The 16,462-nt window shown below is 48.3% G+C and overlaps 1 protein-coding gene across 1 annotated transcript in view; it reads right to left on the bottom strand.

The window, feature by feature from the left end:
- RFTN1 (raftlin, lipid raft linker 1) overlaps positions 1-16,462 on the bottom strand; it is a 210,594-nt gene that overhangs the window by 86,781 nt on the left and 107,351 nt on the right. Inside the window, exon 4 of the mRNA XM_022561725.2 lies at positions 7,845-7,953. Coding sequence (XP_022417433.2) covers positions 7,845-7,953 — 109 coding nt within the window. The remainder of the gene's footprint in view (positions 1-7,844; positions 7,954-16,462) is intronic.

The following is a 16,462-nucleotide window of genomic DNA, read 5'->3' on the forward strand; positions in this document are numbered from 1 at the left end:
GCCTCTCCCGTTGCGAAGCACAGGCTCCGGACGCGCAGGCTCAGCGGCCATGGCTTACGGGCCCAGCCGCTTCGTGGCATGTGGGATCTTCCCGGCCCGGGGCACGAACCCGTGTCCCCTGTGTCGGCAGGCGAACTCTCAACTACTGCACCACCAGGGAAGCCCCTGCCTCTGCTTTTTATCACCTCTAACTTCCGTTAACTTTTCCTTCTCTATCAGTACCTTTCAGCTTTTAAAGATGTTCATTTCTCCTATTCAAAACAAACTAACAAGAATTCCTTCGACCTGTACCCTGTCTTAGCCTCTATCTATACTTACGTATTCTTAAACCCAGAATGTGAGGGGTTTCTGCCTGCCCCATCCTTTAAAAATTGCTCTTGTGAGATTTATCAGTGGCCTCCAGTGGTCAAACCCAGTGGGCAACCTCCCACCCACAGTGGGTTCCAACTTGACCTCTTTCCTGCTGTTACGGTATTCCCTGGTCTCTTCCCGCAGATTCTGGAACATCACGCTCTTCCCTTTCTCCCCGTGCTTCTTTTAAAAGCCATTTCTTTTTCTCCTTCTCTGGATCCTCCCCAGAGCTCTCTCCTCTCTCCCTCTGCAGGAATGAGTGAGCTCTCCCATCATGAGTTCACCCTGTCCACGTCTCCGCCATCTTAGCCAGGGGCTACTCAAAATGTGGTCCTCGGCCCACTGCTGGTCCACCAACTTTCTGTTACCAGTTTGTGACAAGATAGGTACACAAAACAAGAGAAAGCATTTATATACTTTTCTAGCTCTTCAACGTTGCCACCATGTTTCACTGTATTTTACAAAAGCATCCCTCCTTAATGAACTGGAAAAGAACAAAACAAACAAAACCTGGTCCTTCACTACAGAGAATCTGAGAATCTGGTCTAGATCTTGCAGGGCTTTTTTTGTTTTTTGTTTTTTTGCCACACGCGGGCCTCTCACTGCCGTGGCCTCTCCCGTTGCGGAGCACAGGCTCCGGACGCGCAGGCTCAGCGGCCATGGCTCACGGGCCTAGCCGCTCTGCGGCATGTGGGACCTTCCCGGACCGGGGCACGAACCCGTGTCCCCTGCACCGGCAGGCGGACTCTCAACCACTGAGCCACCAGGGAAGCCTGATCTTGCAGTTCTTTGATGGATCTATCTGCTTACATTGAGAAACCAAGACTTCCCAATAACAAAATAAAAAACATTATCCACTTCTCTAGAACAAAGTCAGCCAACGAGCCAGCCAAGCAACAGAAGACCTTAGGATCCTGGGTCTGTATTTTCGACGAGGCAGCAATGGGCTGAGGCCCTTGAGATGGGCATGTGCCCCCCAGACAACCCCCTGAATCACTTCCCCACCATCTCACCTGCCCCTCAACTACGTCCCCATTCCCCGCCTCCTCCCCAGCTCCAGTGTAACCATACCTGCCTTCTGGAATGTTTCCCAGAAGGTCCCACTGGCCCCTTGGTCCCAAAGATGCCCGTCACCAGCCTCATCACCTCTCGCCCCCAAACGGCCCCTCGGGCTGTGTGTTTCTCCCCATCCTTGCAAATGACCCCGCCTGACACTTCCGTCCCCTCAGTGTCACGTTAGGCTCCCCTCCCTCCTCTGTGACACAAAGTCTTAATGATTCTTCCTCTGCATTTCTCTTTCAATTGGTTCAGTCACTCGACAAATATGTATTAAGTTCTGGAGACATAACAGGGAACAGGATACCCCATCTCCCGGCAGTGCCTCAGCCCCTTCTCCATCCAGCCCCAGCCCTGAGCCACTTCCCTCCACACCGAGGCTACCCTCACTGCTAGAACCACACTCCACTTTCCCTTAACCTCTCCCCCAGCCCTACCAGGGCAGCCTTTTAAAAAATGTCACGATTCCCTTGGTTTGAGAGTAGATGAGGGTGCAGTGAGGAAAGGGAAGCCTTTTTAATATAATTTCCCTTTCACTCTCAGTCGGCATCTCGCACTAATTAAAATTAGACCCTGCACAGCACTTGTAGAAATGAAGCCCCGAATACTCAACAATTAGCCAGAATAAACGATGAGTCATTTAGATACCACAGGCAAAGTTTCAGAATCCTGGGGATTTGAGATATTCTGTTTCATTAAAAGGAGCCATTGAGATTTGAAATACCTGTCGGGTTCTCTTCTTTAGGACAAGATGGAAGCAGCATCGTTTGGTTTTCTGAAGGGCAATGCCTGTAGTTTAATCCAGGCCACTGAGTTTCTGAGCTTCCCCACACAGAACCTCGCAGGGGTTTGCCTCGATGTCTTCATTCCCAAGGCTCCGTGGTCCAGTGAAAACCGAAACCTAGTTCTAAGTAGGTCTTTCAGGTCCATCATAAAAGGAGTTAATCTGAGAAAGCAAGAGCCCAGAGCTGAGGGTCTGAAGGTGAGGCCCTGCAGTGTCGCCCGGACAATGGCAGGGGTGTGTGTGGCTTTCTCCCCTGGGCAGCCAGGCCTGGAGCCCCAGACTCTACTCAGAGGAGGCCTTGGACTTGCTCTGAAATCTGTCCCCACGTACCAGACACGGTTACACCCAACTGCCTCCCATGCCCAACCCACCTTCTGGCTTGGACGGCTCCCTCCCAGCTCCTGAGGGCTCCGCAGAAGTGGCGGCAGGGCCCAGTAGTCAGGAGTGCGGCCCCTGGACCAGACAGGCTGGGTTCCAACCCCAGTCCTCCCTTTCCCAGGTGTAACTTTGGGCAAATTGCATAGTTTCTCTGTGCCTCAGTTTCTTCACCTGTAAAATGGGGATAAGGCTTCAGAAGGCAGAGATGAGGGTTAAGAGTATAGTGCTTGTAACAGCCCTTCAGCACAGGGTCTGCCTGGCATCTAGAGGGATTCCCTCTGTGGAGTAAAATCCCATTTAAAATTCAAATTAACCTATATATTCATAAATAGGAGCCAGCAGCACATAATACAGACAGAGAGACCAAATCATCTTTTTTTTTTTTCCCTTGTATTCCTGCTCCAGGGGAATTCTTGCTCCTGGAGCTCCTGGAGCCTGAGACTCCAGGCCATTTCCTGCATCTTTAGAGGAAGGAACCTCACCCCCAATTTACCTGAGCTGGCTTGAGTAGGGCTCCCTTTCACGTAACCAAAAGAACGGTGCCCAGAACAGCCTTCCTCCTCCCACTGTCCATCCTAAACTCCAGCCAATCAGGACATGGCTCTTTCTCAGCCTTGAGCCTTTCCTCCATGCTCCCGTCCACACCAGAAACAGCACTGTCCACCAGGCCCCTCCACCTCCGCCAGCACCCATCGCTCGCTGCTCAGAGCCCCCATCCTATAGCTCACGTCTCCACAGCCTTCCCAGGCCACCCGGCCACAGACCCTCCCCAGATCCTCCTCCCCAGCTCCACGGGCACCCGCTGGGGCCATCCCGCTCTCCCCCACCCCATGGCAGGCCAGGCCAGGCCCCATCGCTCTGCAGTCGCAGCCCCTGGCAAAGCCCCCGTCCTCTCTGAGCTGTCTCCTCCAGTCTAGAAGGGAGACATCACTGCCAGAGTGGCCCCCGGAACGGAAATACTGTGCGGCACCAACCAGAAAATGTGTGCCGTGGCTCGGCAAACTTTAAAGTGCTTTCGAAACGTCCAGACACTTTCCCAAGAAGCTCCAAAGAATGTAAAGTCATTCGAAGACGAACGTGTAGGCTCTTCATTCTATATCACCCTGTCTTCTTTACAATCCTCTGGGAGCTCTGGAGAACAGAAATTCCAAAGGGTCCCACAAACACACCAGCCACACGAAACAGGCTCTGGGAGTCACCTGGCAGGCTGAACCTTTGTCTCAAAGGAACAGAGGCAGCACCGAAGTGCTCCCAGCCTTGCAACTGTCTCTCGAGCGTTCAGCTCTAGGGCTTGGAAAATGTATTCTCTCTCCAAGTCTGCCCATAAAACTGCATCTTAAATGTTCTGTGGGCCCTAATAAATAATTTACATAAAGGGTCAGTTGGATGGAGCACAGCAGGACGCCAGGGGGAAGAACACAGTGCAGTAGCCCAGGTTTAATTTGATCAGCCAAAGTGCTCAGAACATCATTAGGCCACACGGAAAGGAAGAGAGCCATCTTTTTTATACAGCTCCCTTCACCTTCCGTGTGAAATCGTGATGGAGGGGGGCTGTGAATTATGGCATCTTCAGCTAATTTTACATGACACAGATAAAGATGATTTTATTTTTCCTCATTGTGGAAAATAATGAAATCTCCTTTCCCTCCCTCCAACCGTGTCCTCTAACTAAAGGTTCTGTTAATTTAAAACATTTGGCGGAAAAACAACACTGAGGCATTGTTCTGAAGAAAAGAAAAATTCTAATCACTTTGAGTTTAATTCTACTGTGCAGAGAAGAATATGAGCTTATCCTGGATGATGGCACAGTGACAAAATGAGTTAATTACCGTCTCATCGTAAGATGGATCTACTTGTCATAGGGACGGGAGCCATTATTTCACACAAAATAATGACCCAGATAAAAAAGGAATGGCTGTAGGCAGTAGCTGCAGTGACACAGCTTCATCTTGGTCTAAGTGAATGGCAATTAACAGGTGTCACCACTTGTTATACACATACACACACACACACGTGTATATATATATATATATATATATATATATATATATATACACACACACACATATATATATAGGGACCAAGCTATTCATTAAATATTTACTAAAAATACACAAAATAATTTTTCCTGTCTTTCTTCCCAGGGAGCTCCTGTAGTCTTCGACCCGTGTGATGACAGGAAAATGTACACACGTGTGCAATTCAGCCACCAGCTGCAACAGCTGTTGACCTTGCAGAGAGGCCCCCATTCCTCTCCTCTTTGCACCAGAGGTGGTGTTTTCTCCAGAAATCATGTCCAACAACAGAAAAGGGGAGCAAAGGGAAGGGGGCCCAGTCCCATCATTTTGTACCTCTTCTCCTGGTTGTCATGGCCACTGGCCTAGAACTACAGCCACAGCCAGCAGTGACAGCCAGAAACACTAGATCCTCCCAGGTGGAGCCCCCGGCCACGGACCGAGAGGGCAGGGCCACATGGCCAGGCCACCTCAACACCTGGGTTCTCCAGAGTGGGGAGCTTCCCTTCCACTCTGCTGACCACAACCACGAACTATGTCTCTACTGAGAGAAAAAGAGGTGAGAGACTCCGAGATACACATCTGGAGACCAGTTCTGGCTCAGAAATCTCAGTGCTACCTGAGTGTGCAAGTTGTCTAGTCTGCCTGAACCCAGTCATTTGTATTTGAAAACCAGGGGGACAGAGGCACCCTGTGCCTGCTGCACAGGCAGAGGCAGGATGGCACAGTGGGCTTTAAAGTGTATCCTCTTCAAAATGTTAAACACAGAATTGCATGGCGACTATCATGCTAAGTGAAGTCAGCCAGACAGAGCAAGATAAATATCATACATCACTTATATGTGGAATCTAACCAAAAGATACAGGTGAACTTATTTCCAAAACAGAACTAGACCCACAGACACAGAAAACAAACTTATGGTTCCCAAAGGCAAAGAGAGGTTGGGAGAGGGATAAATTAGGAGTTTGGGAATAACATAAATACACTACTATATATGAAACAGATAAACAACAAGGACCAACTGTATAGCACAGGGAACTATCTCAATATTTTGTAATAATGTATAAAGGAAAAGCATATGAAAAAGAATATATGTGTGTGTGCGTATATATGTATGCATGTATATATACATATACATATTTATAACTGAATTGCTGTGCTGTACACCTGAAACTAACACGACATTGTAAATCAACTATACCGCAATAAAAAAAATAATTTTTTTAATGTTAAAAACAGAATTCTTATACATACATAGAATGAGCAGGTGTCAATGATCGATTTAACCAATTATTGAATAAATCATGAGATACTACCATGTGTACACACACACACACCATCAGTGGGGGGGAAAGAATGTTGGGATAAAAGTAAAAGTTAACACAAAAGTGGCTGATGTCCTTCAGGGCATATAAACCATAACTCTGAGGTTCTGTCCTCTGTGGGACAGACGCCCACCTGCACTGCAGGCACTGCAGACACACGGCATCTGAGTGTCCACTCAGCAGGCTGTTTACGACCTGATATGGCCACAAGGCAATGGGTCAGTCCCACAGCGATCTGGTTTGGTTGAGACAAAAGCGCCAAATCACATGTTTTTAAAAGAGCCTGTTTGATAGTATGGCCAGAGCCGATGCCCTCATCTTACCAACCCGCCCCTCAAATATTCCAAGCATCTGAGTCTAATTACAAAACCATTTCTACAACTATTTTTCCCCAGTGCTCAGATCACGGGGTAAATCCCACCTCTAGAATGCCCCTACCAAGTTTATGAGGACATTTTATTTGCAGCAATCCAAAGAAGATGGCCCTATTTATACAGACATCTCTCTGAGTTATGAAAGCACCCATGTTCTCAGGCTTAGGCATGTGTGAACTGAAACTGTTTTTCCTCCCACTTCTTAAAAATGATCTGAATTCTACCATAGCAGAAAGAGTCTCCATCGCCCGAGTAAAATTACCCGAATGTCTGACCTAATAGGTCATCCGATTCCTGGGCTACGGGTCTCGGCTCCCATCATACCCGAGTGGTTATTCCCAGGGCCTTGTAGAGCCTGAACACTCCACAAATGTTGAAGAGAGGGAGGCAGAGAGTGAACCAAAAAAAAAAAAAAGAATCACTGGTTGTTTAAAGGGACCATTCAATTCCACTTTTCTGCAGAACTTCTCTCCACGGCCTCCTGTTGCTTTCACAGCCTAGTCCTGGCCCTTCCTTCCACCCCTCATGGCCCCTTTCTTGCCAAAGGTCCTCTGATCTTCTTTTCATTCCCCTCAGGCCCTCACACATGCTGCTCCCTCTGTTCGGAGGGACCCCAACCCGCCCACTGCAGCCCCATCAGGCCTAATCCTACTGTCTCAGCCCGAGGCGCCTCCCCGATTCCCACACCACACCCTGTCTGTCTGCTGCTTCCCTCCCAGTCATGCTCATGACTCGGGTTCAGAAGAGCCTTCACTGTGAGGACACGAGGGCAGGGACCACGGCTATTTTGTTCTCTGCGTGCCAGCACCTAGTACTATTTCTGGCCTGACAACAGCCAACAATATTTATTAAAGAATTCACTGATTGACTGGATTTCAGACAAACCACAATCACCTCTACATGATGGGGCGGGGGGAACTGCCAATTATTTTGGGAGACTAGGAAGGGGAGGACAAGGCAAGCATTAAGCGATGAACTTAGCCCCAGTTTGGGCAAGGACATTCCTCCTGCAGTAAACGTCAGCGTATTGAAACTCAGCTCACCCTGCAATTAGACAGGAAACCTCATATGGCTCAAAGAGAAGTTCAAACCCAGACATATTTCAGGGCAGAAAATGAACCCCCTGCAACGAGGAAATTTTCCCTGCTATGATCGCATGCCAGTGGTCACCGGACTGTGGCACGCTCCCGCTCTAGGGAAGAAAGGGGGCTCGTGACAATGAAGACCCACAGGGGGAGTGGAAGGTGGGATCTGAGGGGCTCACACCACCCTGAGGATTTGAAGGGGGTGCTGGCAGTGGGCCGGCAGGCCTGTCAGCTGTTAACGCCACTCCAGCCCTAAAAACACAGGGTCTGCCATCCTGGGAGGAGGGGAAGCCACCTTGTTCCAGAGCCAAGGCCAGCCTGAGTGGGAATGGACTGCCCCCCACGAGGCCACCCAAAGTCCCAGGTCAGAACAGGCCTGGGGAGTGCAGCCCACCTGCCCTCAGCCAGCCCCCAGCCATTCACTCAGGCAAGTGCTCAGAGAGCCCGTTCAATTGCATCCTGACTGCAGCACTCACCTTCTTAATGAACTCTGGGATGATTTTTTGGTCTGTCAGGTGGTCTAGGGAAGAATAGCAATCTAATTCCAAGATGTAGCCTTCATTGTGAAGATCAGTGTTCTGAGATCTGAAAAGAGAAACACACACACACACACAAGTTAAGATTTTGCACTATACACATCTTAAAAAAAAAAAGAATCACTGGGTGTTGAATGAAATCCTAATTTCTTTCCTGAAAGTAACTGTCAAAAAGGCAGTTCTGAAAAAATAATTTATGGTTAACAACTCAAATAATATAGAGGGACCTATTAATACTTCATGGAAAGACCTCCAAGACATATCATCAAGGAAAACACATCATTATAGAATGATGGGTTTAGTACAAAAAGGTTTATACCTTAAACAACACAAACACACACACACACACACACACACACACACACACACTCCAGTAATGTATATTTCCCATTGGCAAACCAATAATAGCAGTGGCCTCTGGGGGGATGGTGAGGGCCAGTGTGGGAATCGAGCAGGGATGGTGCTGGTGATCAAAAGTGACTTTGGCTGTATCTCTAATTTTTTCACTTTTTTGGAAGAGAATATATTCACGTATCACTTAGAAAATTAAAAATTAATTTTTAAAAGACTTTTTTTTTTTTTTTGCGGTACGCGGGCCTCTCACTGTTGTGGCCTCTCCCGTTGCGGAGCACAGGCCCCGGACGTGCAGGCTCAGCGTCCATGGCTCACGGGCCCAGCCGCTCCGCGGCATGTGGGATCTTCCTGGACCAGGGCACGAACCCGTGTCCCCTGCATCGGCAGGCAGACTCTCAACCTCTGCGCCACCAGGGAAGCCCTTAAAAGACTTTTAAAGGGTTCAACCCCTACAGAGGGCAATCCAGCAAAATCTATCAAAACTAAAGATGCATGAAGAAAAGAATATAAGGCAACTGAAGTAGAAATCCTGCGACGAGAGCGGACGTGAAGGGCTGTCTGAAGCAAACACCGAACACCTTGCGGTCGAGACGGAGGCGTCCAGCGTGCCCTGCCCCCCATCACTGTCCCCCGACCAGGGGGTGGGGCTGCTTCCCCATCCCCCTCATATAGATGTGCACGTGACTCAATGCTGGGTGCACTTGGGACAACCAGCAGCAAGTGGTCACCAGAAGGAAATCCCACCACTCCATGTCACTCCTTTGAGGGACCCCTGGGTGACACTATGGGTCTGAGGGACTCCTGGGAGCCATGTGGTTGTCAGAAATTGAAGGTGACTGGCTGGCCCTGCCGGACGTCAGACAACAGGAAGTGGACGTCAGTCAAGGGCCGGCAGACCGTGCCCTTTCCTCGTGGGAAGGGGGACTTGGAGATCAGGGCCGGGCTCTCCAGGGCTCACACCACGTGTACAGCAACTCTCCACTGCTGAGGGCAGAGCAGGGCCCTCCCAGCCAACTTAGGAGGGTCCCTACCGAGGAGGGGCCCCTGCAGCCCCTGTGAGAGCAGGTGTAGCCAGGACGGGTGCCTTCATACTGAATTCCTGAGACACGTATATCCCACCAAATAAATAGTTTCTGAATGCCTATTTGCTATAATATTTTAAAGTTGAATTTCTAGGAGTCATATATCATTCAAAGCAATTTATGCTGCCATTAACCATCTGAGTATGATTCACACGAAATTCAAAAGTGGAAAAATTAAAGAGGATTTGGTTTTCCCCAGGTGTGCAACTGTTGATTGGGTAAGCAAATGTCAATAATTTATTTTGTTTTTCTCTCTAACATATCCTTTCAGGGGTAGGGACTGAGGTGCATACTTTTGAAATGTAAAACAATCAACTGATTCCAAACTGGCCAAACTGGAATAAACTAATTCCAAAAGAATCAACCAATTCTGAACCTCAGCCTTCTCGCCTAAAAACTTCATCAGAGATTAGACTCATGTTCTCCCTTTTTCCCCCATGTTCTTACTCTCTCCCCACCCTAAACAAAAGACATGCTAAGAGGAACTAAAGCAGAAGATTCCAGACTTTTGAAAGAGAAGACTTAGTCGAGATACTGTCATATGCATCGTGTGGCATCTCAAACAACAAAGACAGGAATAGGAAGAGGAAAATAGGATGTGAAATCCCCACTGCTGTCACACAGGGACTAACACCAGACTGTACAAGGTTATTTATAAATACCCACTGACATTTTATTTTATTTTTTTGTTTTGTTTTTTTATAAATGTATTTATTTATATTTGGCTGTGCTGGGTCTTCACTGCTGCACACAGGCTTTCTGTATTTGTAGTGAGCGGGGGCTACTCTTCATTGCAGTGTGCGGGCTCTAGGTATGCGGGCTTCAGTAGTTGTGGCTCGCGGGCTCAGTAGTTGTGGCTTGCAGGCTCAGTAGTTGTGGCTTGCTGGCTCTAGAGCGCAGGCTCAGTAGTTGTGGCGCATGGGCTTAGCTGCTCCGGGGCTCAACATTATAAATCAACTGTACTTCAATTAAAAAAAAGAATCCTTCAATAAGAAACCACAACAATAAAATAAAATAAGTCAACACTGTATCCACTCTGTAAAACACCCATAAAATGAATGGAGGGAAGACGGGTCTGTCTTTGAACAACTCACAGGCCAGACTCGCTAGACGCACAAGGGATAATTGTTAGTACAGGATCTAATAACTCTCAGCTTTGCTTCTAGAACAAGAAGTACTCTGAGGAGGAAAGCAAGCTCTGGTTCATTTCAGCAGATAATTAACTCAGTTACATCTGAACTGAAAGAAGCACAAACGGTGGACAAAAATAGGCATTATTACAAATTTTCTAGATGAAACATGAAAACTCACATCTCGGCCTATGGTCACTTGAAAGCAAAGCCATGCATATTGGAGGAATAGGTGAGTAACTAAAGGTCTCCCCTGCCTTACAGGAATTACCTCCACAGTTTAAAATGAAAGGGTTGGAACACTGAAGAGCGGCTGCAGGGGAGGGGTGTGGCAAGGACCCCTGACTACTCCGAGGACAGATGCCCAAGCCCTCAAGTCAGCACTCTGTGAGGGGTGACGCCAGAGCTGGGTGGGTGGCACAGTCACACAGAAAGCCCCTCCCTGCCAGCAGCCCTGTGAAAAACTGTATCAAATCCACAAAAGCTTGAAGCTTGCCTACAGGGCTGCCAGTGGGAGCATCTGGGCTTCTCAGAACTGGGGGGAGGTTGGGTGGAGGGAGGGCAGTGACTGTGGTTGCTCTAAGGTGACCCCCAATGACCTTCCTTTTCTGGTGTTCATGCCTTTGTAGAGTCTCTCCCCCTGAGTGGGGGCAGGGCCTGCGACGTGCTTCTAATCAAAAGAACCAGGCAAAGGGACAGGAGATCCCTCTCGTGATGACGTGACACCATAAGACTCCACCTTAGCAGATGAGAGCTAGACCCTGCCCTTGCTGGCTGCCAGGCTGCCAGGGCACCGTGTGGGCAGTCCCTGGATGACAGCCATCAAGAAACAGAGATCTCAGCCCTAGGAGATGAATTCTGCCCACCACCAAACGGAGCTTGGGAGCAGACCCTTCCCCAGTCAAGCCCCCGATGAGACTGCAGCCCCAGCCAGTACTTCCACCGCAGCCTGATGAGACCTGAAGCAGACAGCCCAGAAAAGCTACAGAAACTGAGATCATAAACGGATGTTGTTGGAACCAGTAAACTTGTGGTAATTTATTACAGAGCGTAGAAAACTCATGCAGTTGCCGAGCAGGAAGACACGGCAGCTTCATGCTCAGGCCAGGCCTCCTACTGGTGGCTGGGTCTAGGCTCAGGCCCCAAGATCCGGCCAGACACCTGAGAAGAGCCTCTGACAGATGACGAGTGTTTCATGTCCCAGAGGGCAAGGACCACCCTGGCATCAAGAAGCAGACATGCCCTAGAAGTGAGTCCAGGAACCATGGCCTGGCCCCCGAGGGACCACAGCACAGGGGAGTAGATGTCCTGCAGTCCGTCAAGTTCCTAAGAATCCTTAAGATGCATCACCGGCTGAGCAGGGATCTGCACCCTCCTGTGGGATAGGGGAAACACCACTTATGTTTCCCCAAAGGACATGTCCTTGTGTTGTCCTGGAAAAGGATACTGGAAACCACCAAACATCCACCCGGACTGAAGCTCACTGGCTTCCACTTCCAGAAGGGACAGAAAGATCTGGGTCTAAACAATAAAAAAAAAGAGGGACAAAGAATGCACTTCTGGAGATGTAGGATTAACTACCTGCCAAAGCCTCCCTTATCTAAAAATTAACAGTAAATACACTGAGATTAAATGCAGACACTCTGAGAAGAGCATTGCTAACAATGAAATATGCTTCCCTGTCTCCCTGCACACCTCCCCTCCATAATTTCCTCTAGATTTATTAGTTAGAGGCTGCAGGTCCTAAACCTAACTAGAGGTGGATCATTTCCCAGCTGTGTGCCTTTGGACAATTTATTTAAACATTCTATGCCTCAGTTTCTTTCACTGTCAAATGGGAATATTATGAGTAGCTATCTCTTGGCATCCCTGTAAGGATTAAATGAGACGAAAGCATGTGAAGCCCTTAGCGTAGGGCATGGCAAGAAGTCCGGGCTCAACGAGTATTAGCAGCTGCTGATCTACTTCTATCATCTGTAAGTGCATTCCCAGCCCTTTTCATAGTTCCTAATTACTCATGCACTCCACGAATATTGATCACACTACTACTTTGTGCCAAACACTCTTCTTTAGCATCAACAGACAAAAGAGACAAAACCTCTGCTCTCACGGAGCTCACAACCTGGTGGAGGGAGACAGGCAATAAACAAGAAATACTCATGAGTACAGAGAGTATGTTCAACGGTGGTAAGCGTTAAAGAAGAAAGAAACAGCAAGGTGTAGAGAATCACGAGCAGTGGGAAGCTGCAGTTTTTATGAGGGTGGTCAGGGCAGCCTCATTGAGAAGGCGACACTTGTAATAAAGATCTACGGGAGGTGACCGTGCTCACAGCCAGGAAAGAAGCTTCCAGGCAGAGGAACGGCCAGTGCAAAGGTCCTAAGGTGAGATGGTACAAAAAAGCCCTGTGGCTGGAGCTCAGTGAACCAGGGGCAGGAGATGAGGTCGGAGAGCCAAAGGGGAGCCAGAGAGTGTAGAACTTACAGGCCACGGTGAAGACGGTGGCTCTTACTCAGAATGATAGGGGAAGCCCTTGTTGAACAGAGAAGTGACACCATCTGATTTATTTTATTTTTATAGAAGTATAGTTGATTTACAATATTGTGTTAGTTTCAGGTGTATAGCACAGTGATTCAGTTATAATTATATATATATATAAAAATAACTCTTTCGATTCTTTTCCCTTATAGGTTACTACAAGATATTGTGTAGAGTTCCCTGTGCTCCACAGTAGGTCCTTGTTGGTTATCTGTTTTATATGTAGAAGTGGGTACATGTTTATTCTAAAAGGAGCCTTCTGGCTGTAGGGGGCAGCTAAGAGACTAACCCAGTGGTCCAGGCAGGAGGTGATGGTGACCCCAAGGGGGCTGGTAGCAGCGTAGCAGCGCCGGGAAGTGGTGGATTCTGGATATACTTTCAAGGTAGAACCTTCAAGACTTCCTTATGAACAGAACAGGTTGTGAGGTGTGAAAGGAAGAAAGCAGATGACAATGGCTCCAAGGATTTTTGCTCCAGCCACCGAGAGCGTGGATGATGTTGCCACAACTATGACGGGGAGGGCTGGGGCGGGAGTGGTCACAGGCTTGGGGGGAAGATCAGTAATTTGGCTTCCCAGGTACTGAATTTGACATTATCCAGCAGACGGCCAAGGAGAGATATCTGGTAGAGAGCTGAATGTATATTCGAGTCTGGACTTCAGGAGAGAGGGCTGGAGATGTGAATCTGGGGGTCATCAGCTGACACGTGGTATTCAAAGCATGAGACTGAATGAGATCTCAATCAATATACAGAGAGAAGAGTCAAGGACTGAGCTTGGAGACCCTCCGCCATGAAGACAAAGAGGAGACCCTCCGCCATGGCGAGAAAAGAGGAGAAAGCAGCCAAGGAGACAAAGAAAGAGCAACCATGGGGGAAGAGAGAAAACCAAGGGAACGTGCAGTCCTGGATCAAATCAAGGAAGCATGTCTAGGGGAGGGTAGGAGCCACCCTGTCCATTGCTTCAATTAACATATTTACAATCTTCTCTTCAATTTACTTATCCTCTTGAAATCCCAAGAGAGAAACTGGATTTAATCCACCCTACAGAAAAAGGTGTGAAGAAATCAGTTCACATTTAATATTATATATGACTATCCTGTTACATGGGCTGACTGTCAAAGCAATCTGCCGATTTGGGTTCCAAGTAGCTTGGCTCCTTGAAAAAAAGCCATCTCCGTGCTGCTGGGTCATTTCTCAGAAATGGCCTGGAGGGAGCATTAACTAAAGAGATCTCTGATGTGTATGTTTTTTTGGGGTTTTTTTTGCGGTACGCGGGCCTCTCACTGCTGCGGCCTCTCCCGTTGCGGAGCACAGGCTCCGGACGCGCAGGCTCAGCGGCCATGGCTCACGGGCCCAGCCACCCCGCAGCATGTGGGATCCTCCCGGACCGGGGCACGAACCCGTGTCCCCTGCATCGGCAGGCGGACTCTCAACCATTGCACCACCAGGGAAGCCCTGTTTGTTTGTTTTGATTCTGTAATATTTATTCTCAGAGTAAGTGTTTCTAGTCCTAAACTACACCAACATCCCTGCCTGACTATACTGTTTATGTAAGAGACCCCTCAAATCACACGAAGGCAATGACTGAAATAACTGGGTTTGGGGTACAAAAGAATAATCTCCATTGATGTGCCCTAACTTTAGGCACTGGACCAAGCCAACAAGCAAACCCTGGGCTCTGTGCATCAGACCGGTTGTCCCGTCAGGCGGGCATTCTCCACCCTGGCTGCATTCAAACTTGGAATCACTCGGTGAGCTCCCACAAATTTTGATTTAATTGGTCTGTGGTACGGCCTGGGCCAAGGGGCTCTAGAAACTCCCCAGTGATTCTAATGGGCGACCAGAGTGGAGAACGACAGTCTAGGTGGGCTGTGTTGCAGCGGCTGCTCTACTGGAGATTTTCCTTGGCCGTAACTGAGCACGTCCAAGGAAAAGAGGAAACACGGAAAGAAGGACTTGCAGAGACCAACAATGTAGACTCCTAGCCCCTCAGAAGAAGACAAACCTCCCAGAAAAAGGACCAGACCTTAAGGAAATATAAGAATGGACAACTCTATCTGTGCCTCTTTCAGTTAGAAAAACTCAAAAATACTTCCCGCTTCTTGGTTTCCTCACTCTTCTTATGTTTTATTGTGCTAAGATATACATAACATACCATTGACCATTTTAGCCATTTCTAAGCATACGTTCAGTGTCATTAAGTACATTCACCATGTTGTGCCAGCGTCACCACCAACCATCTCCGGAACTCCTTCAACATCCCAAACAGTCCTTGCTCCTGTGACACCATATAAATGGGACTTGGGCCACAACTGAACATGAACACATAGGAAAATTTAGATAAAGGCTTCTCAAACAAACACACGAGAGCAGATTCAGACGCTGCGCATTTGTGCACAAACCTTTCCTAACCGTAGGGCAGGGCAGCAAAGAGCCCACATGCCGAAGTACCTCAGAGGTCAACACGATTGGCCCCAGGCATCAGAGCTGTTTAAGACCATAATAAAACACCACCTATTCCGTGTCACATCGCCCTCATTACTCAGACACAAACATCAGCTGTCATAAAAACTGTGCACAAACTCCTCATGTCACCACTGCCACAGCTGCCAAGGGTTGTGTGGTCATTCCCCAGGCAGCTGGAGAGTCAGAAGGTCAAACCAAGGGAAGCAAACTCAAAGGTCCACAAACACTGAGTGAAAGAGGATATTTTTTGACCAAAAGACATAACCCGATCACTTTGTTCTCATATAAAAGATACAGAAATGGTCTTCATGTCCACCAAGAAATATGCTCTCTCCTATTTTTCTCCAAACACAGAGTCCTGTCTGACTCCCTTCCACATTCCCATTTCTGAGAGCGATGTGGCTACAGAGAAACTTGACCCACCAGGGGAAAAGTACCAGTGCACGGGTGATGTCAAGTGGCATGGCCGAGTCCCCCCATACTGGGGAGCCGATGGGAGCAGTGGAAACCATGGTGAGCTGGGCAGTTTCTATCCCAACCATTACTAGAAACTCCAGGCCGGGGTTGCCAAATCTAACTTTTTTAAAGGAGTCATTACACCATGTTTTTTGGTGGCCACAAATGTCAAGTTTTGGCTCCAAACGATGTTTATTACTATTACGTAATCCAACATCTTTGGGACTGAATCTGACCTCTGGGCCATCAGTCCCTGGCCTCTGGGTTCCATACACAATGTGAGTCACAGAGGCTGGATGCCAGGCAAGAGATAAGAGCGAACAGATTATCCAACTGTATCATCATCAGAATAGCTAACCCTAAACCCAAGTCCAATATTTCACCCATTGTAATGACCTGGCAGATTCTTCCCCTCCTCACTCCCCATGACCGTGGTCAGGACATCGACACTGACCCTGCCTGATCTCACAGTGGCTAGGACAGAACCCTTTTCTAAGCCATTAAAAAACCATGTTTGTAAGCAAACACTGTAAT

The sequence above is a fragment of the Delphinapterus leucas genome, chromosome 4, assembly GCF_059928025.1.
Source record: "Delphinapterus leucas isolate spDelLeu-1000000601 "Yukka" chromosome 4, BTC_Dleu_Yukka2, whole genome shotgun sequence".
NCBI classification, from domain to species: Eukaryota; Metazoa; Chordata; class Mammalia; order Artiodactyla; family Monodontidae; genus Delphinapterus; species Delphinapterus leucas.